The 12,922-nt window shown below is 35.2% G+C and overlaps 1 protein-coding gene across 1 annotated transcript in view; it reads left to right on the top strand.

Moving 5' to 3' along the window:
* Positions 1-12,922, top strand: part of LOC149420823 (acyl-CoA Delta-9 desaturase) — a 109,348-nt gene that overhangs the window by 84,287 nt on the left and 12,139 nt on the right. The window contains exons 4-5 of the mRNA XM_089635569.1: positions 777-982; positions 5,065-5,250. Coding sequence (XP_089491695.1) covers positions 777-982; positions 5,065-5,250 — 392 coding nt within the window. The remainder of the gene's footprint in view (positions 1-776; positions 983-5,064; positions 5,251-12,922) is intronic.

Below are 12,922 nucleotides of genomic sequence, written 5' to 3'. Positions count from 1 at the left end.
TGCGGCCAGCTGGATGTCTACCTGTGGCCGGCGGAGCATATGCACACATTTTTTTCTTTTAGTGTACATAAAAACACCAAAAATACATTTCAAACGTTCATAGTTCCTATCATATCTCGTATATGGAATTATCTCAGTACATCGATTCAACTATCAGTATTGCGTGTCTTGCGAGTATTGCGCGTCCTGTTTCGTCGTCCTTGCGGGGAATTACTTTTCTTAGAAATTCTCTAACAGCCCCCCCCTCAGGGATTTGAAAAAATGTTGTGGTGAATCCAGCACCGAGTGAGCAATACCCCATACAATAATTCCTTTCGGCATACCATTACTTGTTAAAGTAAGTACAAGTGAAAAATACTAGGGAACAGGTATTTGGACTAGGTATTTATTTATACTTTTACCAGTAGTTCCAAGTATCAAGACGAGCTAGTACGACTCACCTCTAGTGCGGCCCGGTAGGATATCTCATTTCTAAAATCTGGCCCGGCTGCTGAAAAGGTTAGCCACTCATGACTTAAAGCATTATCTCTGCACTGGAATGAGATAAGGAGTCGAATAAAAGTCGATATAATATAGTTTTTTTAATGGTTACACTGTAGTATACAGTAGTAATGGTGGAAGTCGAGCTCAACTCTTGTTTCTGCTTGGAACTAGTTTTTCTTACATATGTATATACGTAAGAAAAACTAGTTCTAGTCTGCAACATGGCAACAGATAACCTGAATTGACTCTAACCATTCTCCAGATTGTAATGTGTGTTTTTTCTTGTTCCCTAGCGTGACGTGTACACGTGGGCGCTGGACCACCGCGTGCACCATAAGTACAGCGAGACGGATTCAGACCCGCACGATGCGCGCCGCGGCTTCCTGTTCTCGCACGTTGGTTGGCTCGTGCTGACCCCGCACCCTGATGTAGTGACCAAGCGCAAGATCATCGACATGAGTGACCTAGAGGCTGATCCCATCGTCATGTGGCAGAAGACGTAAGTACTTTTTTAATAGATTAACTAAAATTTATATCCCTTAAGAAAGTTTAATGTCTAAACATGGGCCAAACTGCAAAATTTGCAGAAGAATTCCCAAAATACCTACAGTCGAAAGAGACAACAAAAACTTCAGTTGATAAACCTACTTGATTCTGTGAAAAGGATGGCGGTCCATCGGAATGACAATCTGTTGTTAACAGACTGATTGACTTCTCTAATGCACAGATGCATGTAAGCATGCTGAGTATGTACTACATGTATTTCAATGGAGCCTGCCCTAAGGAGCTAGCAGCATTGATCCAGTGTGCACTGGTGCACCTACGCGAAAATCGACAAACCTAAGCAAAACCCTTTCACAGTTGATGTTGGCTTCATGAGAATGGGCCGTTTCTTTAACTTATTTTGTGTAAGTCAGCTGGTATGTTGAGGAGATAACAGCATCTATTTTCCTCCTTCATATAATCTGGGCCTCTTCAAGACCCCTGTTGATAAATCCCTTCCTGCAGCCCCTACCTTAACGCTGCCCAGCTGGGTGGCGATATAGTTCCCCTGTCTTTACACTGTGCAGACAGGGGCGCTCTTGTGAGGTGTCATATACATGTAGTTGTGTTATACCAAAGTAAATCACCGAAGCATGAACAAATCTAACCTGCGGATTTATTTAGTCCAAAATTCAAATAAGTAAATAAAGTTTCCATTTTTAAAATAACTAGTATAATACGTTGTCGTATGTATTTTGAAGTGTATCTAATTGAAGATTATTGAAAGCAATTAGTTTTTCAACAAGAAGGGTTCAACAGAATTTGATTTGCGAAATAACATTTGACGTTTCTCCAACTACTGTCGAAGTTTGTAAATAGCATTTGACGTTTCTCCAACTACTGTCGAAGTTTGTAAATAACATTTAACTTTTCTCCAACTACTGTCGAAGTTTGTAAATAGCATTTGACTTTTCTCCAACTACTGTCGAAGTTTGTAAATAGCATTTGACTTTTCTCCAACTACTGTCGAAGTTTGAAAATGACATTTGACGTTTCTCCAACTACTGTCGAAGTTTGAAAATGACATTTGACGTTTCTCCAACTACTGCCGAAGTTTGTAAATTAATCTGAGATTGAATGCCTTCTTAACTTATGCTAGTTCCCACCTGATCTATTCTATGAGATTCTATAGTTAGTTTATAGAACTAAAGTTGAAGTTGATTTAACTTTGGGTTTCTATTCCGTAAAAAAGCCCGCTCTCACCGATCTGCTTTATAGATTCTATGAAATAGATCACTTGGGATCGCACCTTTAAACTTTTACCTAAAACTAGTTTTAATTTATTATTAATATCCCGGATAGCGCTAATGAAAGGTGAAAAGGGCACTTTTAATTTAGTGGTGATTTATTAGGGTAATGGCTAATCATATTGTGGCAAATGTTAATTTGTTCAAAATCGCTTTGAAATTTTGACACAACGTTGCATTAGGATATGCGTTTTTTTAATATACATGTCACCTGCGATAGATAAAAACAAGCTTTTTTTTTAAACAGCGCCATCTGTTGGACGTAAAAGCAACATGCGGTATTGTTCATCTATCTTTACAGATAGACTGAGCCACGGCAACGTGGTAAGGTACAGCTAGTTGATAATAAAGTGAAGAGTTCCGCCATCTGTTGCCGAAATAGATAAGATATGAAATAATATTATATTGTGTATCATATAGATTTTGGACACATTTCAACCCAAAGCAGCCAATATGATGTGATATTATTTCATCTAGTTCTTCAATAACAACTATGAAGTCACTATTCTGAATAAATAATGTTCATTTTCAATTACCATTGCAAATCAAGAGGATCGTTTCGATCAATTGAGAAAACGTATTATTGCTTTCAATCAATTTTCATTATGACTAATATTAGTTGGTGTGGTATGGAAATTTCCTCACTGCATTTGCACAACTTGCAGACGATGATTGTTTGAACAACACTGTTTGACACTTTTAGTGTAAAAATTAGCCTTGGAAAACAATAAACTTCATGACTAGCTACTACTAGCAGACGTGTACCCGGCGTTGCTTGGGGTTGTCTGTTTTTAAGGTGGAAATAATATAGGTAATTCTAAAGAATCGAAAAAGTTTACTTTTTACAAGTTTTTGTTTCACTTGATCGTGCCATGTTTTCCTCAGGCGTCCCCATTTTTTTCTACCCTTCACTACTGTATAACACATTATTACTATAAAAAAACTAAATTACATCGACTTTTATTATACATACCTAAATAAAGATTAAATTATAAAACAAATAAAAATAATAATTCAAAAATAAAAATATATACGAAACCCAAATATTACAGAAAAGTAAGAGACGCAAGTAATACATAATATAATCAGTGCAACATATTTTTTAATAAAAGCAGAAATTTTTTTCTGAATCCATATAAATTATCGATGAAAATGTCTACTTCAGCACACTCTATCTTATTATACATTCGACACATTTGGGTCAGAGGGCTAAAATAGGAGATATTATTTTTGTGTTGTTATTATGTGAAGTATAAATTAGGCACCAGATCTCATCAAATAACAGAATCGGGTTGTATTCAACACCAGATGCTATAGAAAGAGCATGAAACAAATGAAATCTCAGAGAAGAAATCACACATCAAAGGTTCTTGGCGCCAACCCGCCCATAGCGTTCACATGTTGGCCCCATCTTCAATTCGTAGTACGCGTTCAGTGGAGAGGGTAGTGTTGACTATTGTGCGAGTGATTATTTACGTTTACGAATTACGATGAATAATAATCAATCGTGCTGTGCAAATAAATTGCCACGGCTGCGATAATTACCACATCCATCTCGATCAAATGGCCAATGCAGAATAGGGTATTTTCACTGTTATTTTTTTTTTTTACCTTTTATACTTGTATTGTATGTATTATTTCGAAATTTTATTTATTAAAATTTAGTTACCAACACATTGTGATATAAGTTGCTGAAAGAAGGAGACGGTTTAGTTTTATTCAGTGCTGGCAACCCGAACGCTTATTTTATTTTGATTTTTTAAAATTATATTGTTTACTATACCCGCCTCACTAGACGGTTAGTTTCAGTTTGTTTTCACTCTAATTTTAAAATTGGAACCGAAATACTGTGACGTCATATGATTGCCTAACTATATCCACCAATGGAAAACTCTGAAAGTTTATTCCATAGAAGTTATTCATTGATGTATTGTATCATAAGTACGCTCCGAATGAGAATTTTACTGTCTATACAGGGTGTATCGGCACATACCCGACAAACTTTAACCAGCTATTCCTTAGCACATTTGGAGTAAAAAATGTTATGGGCACTTTGCTGTCCGATAACATTTTTTTTTAATAAAAAATTTATTATTCATATTTTCACCACATGTCACCAATGTTTTATCCTTTGTCAAAGTTTGAAAACCCATCTGGCAATATTTTGTTCGAGTTTCGTTGAATAATGTACGTACGTACCTACGTTGGCGCGCTTTTACAATCACAACGAAATGACACGGCACCATTCGTCTCATTTTTAACTATTATTATTTAGTGTGTACGAAAGAGCGAGGACACTTTTTGACACACTTGCTAATAACAGCTGTTGAACACGAGATTCAATGCAAATGACAGTGACGGAGTGTGGATTTTTTTATTTATTTTTTGTTTTTAATGGAAAAAAAATGTTACCGGACAGCAAAGCGCCCATAACATTTTTTACTCCAAATGTGCTGAGGAATAGCTGGTTAAAGTTTGTCGGGTACTTGCCGATACACCCTGTATATTGGCATATCTATTGTTATTTAGGACCAATTTGTTTCATACAAAAGTCCTGAAGATATAGATCTAGTGAGTGGTTTATTTATAGTTTGTTATGTGGTGGGAGTTGAGGAGATATTTGTCTGTATTGCATTATATATATATTTTTTAAACATCTAGGTCAGGTAGGATTAGAAAATATTAATTTAATATGACTTTATTTATATAAATTTAACGAAGCAGTCAATCATGTCATATTCTCGGTATGTTGGTTTAATTTTGATTGTTTGATGTTCATATTTATTTGCAGGCTGTACATTCCGCTGTTTGCTCTGCTGAACATAATCCTGCCGGTGCTGTTCCCGGTGTGGATGTGGAACGAGACACTGTGGGTCAGCTTCTGGGTGAACTTTAACTACCGCTTCACCTTCACGCTGAACATCGCTTTCTTCGTCAACAGCGTAGCGCACATGTGGGGGCAGAAGCCCTATGACAAGTCAGTTCATGATTCTCTAATTTTCATACTAATTTTAACTTAATCCATTCATCTAAAAATACATCTTTATTACAATCACTTATTAATCTCTTTTCATACTCCAAGCAGGTCGGTTACAAGACATTACCTACCATATTATTGTTGAAATTCTATAACGTCCCAATATCACACTCCTATGTGACGGATTCAACAGCTAGGAAACAAATACTCCGATGTTGTTGATATATTTAGTACATCAATTTCATTATATACGCATACCTTATTGAAGTTTTTTGCATCATATTTAAATTGACAGTGGTACAGTATTCAGTATTTTGTAAGCTGAAAGAAAAAAAATTATTTTGGATTTTTTATATTTATTTTTTGTACCTACATACTGTGTGGATCAAATTCAACAATATTTTTTTTATATATGTTTTAAACAGTCATTTCCTGCACTATTTATGAGTATAATTTCTTAAATATTGTTATACAGGGTGTATCGGCACTAACCCGACAAACTTTAACCAGCTATTTCTTAGCACATTTGGAGTAAAAAATGTTATGTGCACTTTGCTGTCCGGTAACGATTTTTTTTAATAAAAAATTAATTAAACATATTTTCACCACATGTCACCACTGTTTTATTTTTTGTCAAAGTTTGAAAGCAACATGGCAACTTAACTCTCGTGTCCCTGCGAACGAAGCCCGTATTACATAATCCAGTACCAGAAAATAAATATTTTATTTAACAATAATGATTATTCACATTTTTCGTATGCGAATCACTGATTGTCTTCTTGTATTGTACACATCAGTTTTATTTTTGTATCTAAATTGTTTCACCTCTGGAATGCTCTGGTTTCACCTCTTACGCGTTTCACGTATTAAATAGTCTAATTTTGAAACTAAGAAACTAATTAGTAGATTTCCTGAATTTATAATCGAAGTCCAATAATTCTGAGCACTTTTAAAAACAATTTTCCTCACTTAGGTACTTATCAATAATAATAATTGGATTATTTGAACAGCGCCGTTGTTTTTTAAATCACCGTAAGTGCTCTGTCAAAATGTTACTTGCTAGGCTATCCTACAACGTATATTTTTTAATAAATTTAGTTATTTACAACTTCGCGGAATGTGATTTATGAATATTATTGCTTATGTTAAAAGCCTTCCAGAATTACCGGAATATAACGAGCAGCTTGACACACTTAAGTTTATTTCCACTAATTTGAAGGTACAAAGAATGTATAGTTTTAAAAACAATCCCGATGAATCAAAAAACGGTTCATATAAAACTGCTGCGCAACACACTCACACAAAGGAAAGCACTCACACAAACGTCATGACTGCATTGGATTGACCACCTGCAAATGAATGCTGCCAGATTGCTAATTTATTTACATAATAATTATTAAATTTTATTTAAAATATCGCAAATTTTTTAAAAAATCGACAATAAATTACAACTATAATTTAAAAAAATATTCTTAACCCCACGCTTTTTCGTAATTGATTAATTAATTCAGAATTTAAACGTTGCTTGAAATGACTAGCCGTATTTGGTGACCAGATCTGAATATCCAGGTTTAGAATTTAAACAATGCTTGAAATAACTAGCCGTATTTGGTGACCAGATCTGAATATCCAGGTTTAGAATTTAAACAATGCTTGAAATAACTAGCCGTATTTGGTGACCAAATCTGAATATCCAGGTTTAGAATTTAAACAATGCTTGAAATAACTAGCCGTATTTGGTGACCAGATCTGAATATCCAGGTTTAGAATTTAAACAATGCTTGAAATAACTAGCCGTATTTGGTGACCAGATCTGAATATCCAGGTTTAGAATTTAAACAATGCTTGAAATAACTAGCCGTATTTGGTGACCAGATCTGAATATCCAGGTTTAGAATTTAAACAATGCTTGAAATAACTAGCCGTATTTGGTGACCAGATCTGAATATCCAGGTTTAGAATTTAAACAATGCTTGAAATAACTAGCCGTATTTGGTGACCAGATCTGAATATCCAGGTTTAGAATTTAAACAATGCTGGAAATAACTAGCCGTATTTGGTGACCAGATCTGACTATCCAGGTTTAGAATTTAAACAATGTTTAGGATTTCTTACTTATGTGTTTTGGGTAAAACAGATCCTAAAGGACTCTCAATATCAGAAGGTTGTTTTTAATGAAAGAATATTGAAATTCACTGAGTTTACGCTACAATAAATTTTACATGGACGATTCTAGAATGTAGACGGTATTCTAAAAGGCACAACCAGTCGGGACAAAAGGGAAATCAAGAATAATTCGGTCGGCGCACTGACGGACCGTTGTGTTGAACACAGAATGTTGCCATAATAAGGAAATTAACTTAATAATTATTTTGTGCTGTTCGCTGGTAGGTCGCTGGTAGGTACCGTCTACATACTTCGCCCCCAGTTGTTAAACGATATATAAAATAAGAAACATATAGTAGTACACATGATTTAAAAAGAAAAAATTATAAAGTTGAGAACTTGTAAGTGATTTTAACACACAATTGTACATTTTTAAATTTAATATAACAGGAATTATTATTTTTTTTAAAGTATTTTTAAATTATTTTCAACTGTATATCGAAATGTGTTATTTATTATCTCTACATACTAATGGAGATAGTAATATTAAACAAAAATGAGACTGGGCAGTAGCGTGTGTCGCTCCCCATAGAGAGAAAAAAAAATTGCCTTATTTTTAAACGCCTGGGGTCTCAAAAGTTGCGTATGATCTGTAGCTATTTGAAAACGTAAAAATAAATGAAATTGGTGTTCACTATTAGCTCGCTAAAATGGCCAGAAGTTTTGAAAAAAAATTGATTTCGTGATTTGGGAAAAAAATAAAACAATGGGTCCATATTTTATATTTTGTAGCACACTTAATTTTATTTCCATAACTGCAGTACAAAGAACTAAAAATAAATATTTTTTTATACATATGTGATGTGTTTGTTAGAAATATAAAAGGGGAAAATAACACTTTTTATGGATAAATTCAAGATACTGAACAATCACGTACAACAACATTTTTGACCAAAATACAACGTATAAAATATAATGGATGCTCAAAATTGAATGATAACATATTGTTAAAACAGTAATTACTTAAAATCTTGCTTAGAATTAAAATTTGGCATTATGTTTCTTGAATGTTGCTTGGCGTAAATATAACCTTTTCTAGCATTGTAACCAGCAACAGAAGAAGACGCCTCTGTGGTCAACTTCACACACCTTTACACTGATTGTGTGTGGCAAGGAAATTTAGGAAAATCGAACCTTTTTACATTTCCTTCATCACACAATTTAAGTAATTCGTCCATTTTTACGTTGCTCAGGTGTGGAGGTTCTGTCAGAATTAAATCTGTGGCCTGCCAGTCAATTAATTCTATGTAGCTATTGCAGTTGAAATTAATTTTTGGAATTATGAACTCTCTCACTCCTGAAGTTTGAAGGGCCCTATATTTAATGATCCTTCTACATCCTAGCTCCCTTATACATTTATTGTCATCGGTTAACATTGATAGAATAATGTTTTCCGGGTGTGCTAATATGCGTTCCTCTGAATCACGGGGTCGACAATAGCTTTCAATTCTGCTGAAAGATATCTGGAAATGCTAACCATTTTCCAGAGATTACGGGCTCCATTTATACAAGAACTATTGCACTTTATGGTAAACCATGTTGGAGCATATACTCTCATAATAAAGGTGGCCAATATCTGCAAATTTTCTGTTGGGGTTTCCGTTGCAAACATAAAGTCGTAATATTCTGTTTGCAGTTGTTAGCCACCTGGCATGAGACATTTTCCCTGGTTGTTTCCTTGCCAAATCTACAGTTATCATACCTTTTGACACAGTCAGACACATATTATATAAAATAATTTTGGTCCGTGCTTAATTTTTCTATTATATTTTCCGGTACGGATGATTGAATGGGAACAAACCGAATAATTTTCATGTTCTCACAATTTTTTAAGTTTCTTCCGATTGGTCCAGAGAAAGCTACAGGTCCGCTAGTCGGTCCATCTAATGAAGACAGCAGATGTCGCAATGGTAGTTCATTGGCGTGCAGCTGGCAGATAAGCCATTGCAATGGCTTTCTAAGTCTCTGTTCCATTCTTGAAATGATTCCATTTTTCCGGCCAGTATTTGTATTTGTTCCGTCACAACCAACTGCAACAATTTTCTCCATTTGACGATTTTCCTCTTCCAAAAGAGAACATATGGCATTTTTGCTGTCTTTAGCAGTACCAGATGATGGCGTAGCGTGTCCGAGATACACTGATCCTGGCTCCTGCACAAGCGTTATGTGTTCTTCAACTTTTATTCGTCGATAAAATTTACTTCCTTTCTTGATAATTAACATTTTTTTCTCCTTGCGCCCATCGAAAAATAAACCTTCGATATTTGTCAATTTACGGCTATTTAATAACGTATCTCTAGTTTGATTTCTAGCTCTTCGTAATCTACTATGATCTATAACAGAAGACGGACCAGCTTCATTTACATCTTGTAAAACCGCAGAAGCAATGGCAACTGCTGCTCTGTGAAATACGCCGTATCGATCACAAATTTGAGATAACTTCGTCAAGGGATTCTTCATCTTCGAATATTGTATATTCCGAGGAGATAATGTATCATGAGCCACTGCAGATTGATGATCTTCATTTAGCGCTGGTTCCTCATCAGAATCTGAAAAACTGTTGGAAAGAAGCGGAAGAAGAGTAGATGGTTTTTCTAAAGGTCGTGACTTATTCGGATTTACAATCCTTTGCGCCATTGTATATTTTTTACGAAGTTTTTGCCTAAGTGTTGCAATCGATATTCCCCATAATCATTAATCTTTGACTACGTTGATCCTCCAAAAAAAGACGTTCTTGTTGTGGGACTGACCTCAGTTCAGGAAAGGAAAGGGGAGATGTTCATTTGAGTCTTCAAATATCAAACCAAGTCCAATAATTGAAAATTAAAGCAAACTTAATGTCAATGGAAAACGTTTAAGTGGATTTTTATCATTTTTTTGTTAATTTCGGTATTCTTGTAGATTTACTTGCATTAATAAAATTGATTTTTTTATTTGAATTTTGTCAACTATACGCAGTTTTTAATAATAAACTAACGTTAAAATGTTAAATTATTGTGAAACTAATATTAATTACCATTATTTAAAAATACATGTTTTAGGTTTTTTTTCTGTTTTTCAATGCATTTTAGCGAGCTAATAACCATTTTTTTAAAAATAATTTTAAATGCAGTTCTCATTTTCTTTGTAAGACGCAACTTTTGAGACATCAGGCGTTTCTGAATTCAAAAGTTTTTTTTTTTTTTTTTTTTTTTTTTTATTGTACAACAGAACATTCGTTCCAGTTACAGTACAATTTTACAAACAGTATAATTTTACAACATATCAGCATTTGGGTAAGTGACTCTTCAATAATTGATGAAGTTGAAATAATTGACACACCCTACTGGGCAGTGTTCTCATCCAGTCTGGCATATTCCATTTTTATTTCCATTGTAAACTATTGTTATTACCTATGAAATGCCAAATAACATTTACATGTTTACATAAACATTAGGATAGAATTATCACATAAATTATCACATGTTATATTATATTACTACATTAAAAAATTTTATCGTGTGAATTTGATATTAAAAAATATAGTCTAAAAATGCTTAAAATTATAGCTTAAAATTATACAAGGATTCAACGCGTAAAGCGTAATTATTTTAAATGCAAGTTGCAATTTCTTCGCTATTTGCGGAATGGTGAAAGTATAAAAAAACTTAAAAACTATTATCGCTTGCGGAATATTTTTAAAATTATAAAAAACATGTTTGTACAGTTATATACTTAATGGTAATATGTGATACATTGTTTTGCATGAACAATATAAGACATATTATTAAGCTATTATATATTTAGGACATTAGCGTAGTGTGCAATTTATAAGTATAGGTATATAAGATTTGCTTATACATATCTAAGTACATAGGTTAAATCATTTATTTACTTTTTAGAAAAAGAAATGCCTTTTTATGCTTTAAACTGTCCTAATCTGTCTGGGAAATGAACTCTTCGACCAGATTTTGTGGTTCTGATTATTTCTGGTAATACTGGAACAGATGTAGGAACAGATACATTTTCTTCTGCAGGAACAAAAGCAGGTTTTAGGCGGTCTATTGTGACACGCTTAGGTTTTCCTTTTACAGTAATTAGGAATGTTTTTTCATTCCGTTCTTCCACTTTGTATGGGCCTTCGTACGGATTCTGCAGTGGTCTTCTTCCACCGTCAGTTCTGAGGAACACATGTGTCGCGCTAGGTAGGTCTTTGTGGACAAAAAACTTTCCTGTACCATGAACACTGGCAGGAGTTGGTTTAATGGCTTCGAACGTATTTTGTAGCCGTCCGATATATGTGTCTGGTTCCTCGCGTGGTGTTGCTGTGAAGAAATCACAGGGTAATTTAAGGGTTCTACCATAGGTTAATTCAGCTGGTGAACACTTCAGATCTTCACGTACCGTTGCTCTCAAACCAAGTAGAACTAGTGGGAGGCTTTCGACCCAATTTCGATCGCCACAAGCCATGAGAGAGGCTTTTAAGGTGCGGTGCCACCTCTCGATCATACCATTAGCTTGTGGGTGGTACGCGGTGGTCCTAGAATGCTTTATTCCAAATTTTTCGGTTAGTTTTTTGAAGAGGCAGGACTCAAATTGTCTGCCCTGATCCGAACTGATGGTATCTGGGGTTCCATGACGGGCAATCCAATGTATCGTCAGTGCAGTAGCGACGGTTTCTGCAGTCATATCTTTCAGAGGGATTGCTTCGGGCCATCGTGTGTACCTGTCAATCATAGTGAGTATATACTGGTACTCGTTACACGCTGGGAGAGGTCCAACCAGGTCGATATGAATATTACGGAATCGATCCTCTGGTAGTAAATACGTTGCTAATGATGCAGCCGTATGTCGAGAGACCTTAGCTTTTTGGCAAGCTATGCACTGTTTGACAAAGTTTTTTTATGTCTGTCGCCATGTTAGGCCAAACAAATCTTTGTTTTATTGTCTTTGTCGTTCCCAGGATGCCAGGATGGCAAACATTGTGTACACTTTCGATTACCTGCATTCGCATGCAAGCGGGTACGAATGGTCTGATGTGGCCCGTTGATACGTCACAAAATATTGAAGCTTCAGAGCCAGGAATCACCATTTGACGTAAGGCGAGGGCGGTGTCATCTTTTGCCTTCATAAGTCCGTCATCTTGACACTGCGCTTTCTCCATCTGCCTGTAGTCAATAGAAGTAGGGCTGTTAATCTCTTCGATTCGAGATAGTGCGTCCGCTACTATATTCTGTTCTCCAGAAATATGTCTGATGTCCGTTGAAAATTGGGCAATATAATCCAACTGTCTCTCTTGACGTGGAGAGCTAGAGGCTCGCTTCTTGCAAAAAGCAAAGGTGATTGGCTTGTGATCTGTATAGATGGTGAAATTTCGACCTTCAATGTGACTTCTAAAATATTTTACCGCTTCGAAAACACCAGTAAGTTCTCGATCGAAGGTACTTTATTTTCGCTGCGCTGGTGAAAATTTCTTGGAAAAGAATGCTAAAGGTTCCCAAGAATTGCCATTTGACTGTTGTAATGA

The sequence above is a fragment of the Hesperophylax consimilis genome, chromosome 9, assembly GCF_061612785.1.
Source record: "Hesperophylax consimilis isolate HC1 chromosome 9, BYU_Hcon_1.0, whole genome shotgun sequence".
In the NCBI taxonomy this organism is placed as follows: Eukaryota; Metazoa; Arthropoda; class Insecta; order Trichoptera; family Limnephilidae; genus Hesperophylax; species Hesperophylax consimilis.
The sequence above is the reverse complement of the archived record's forward strand: the minus strand, read 5'-3'. Positions and strand labels throughout refer to the sequence as shown.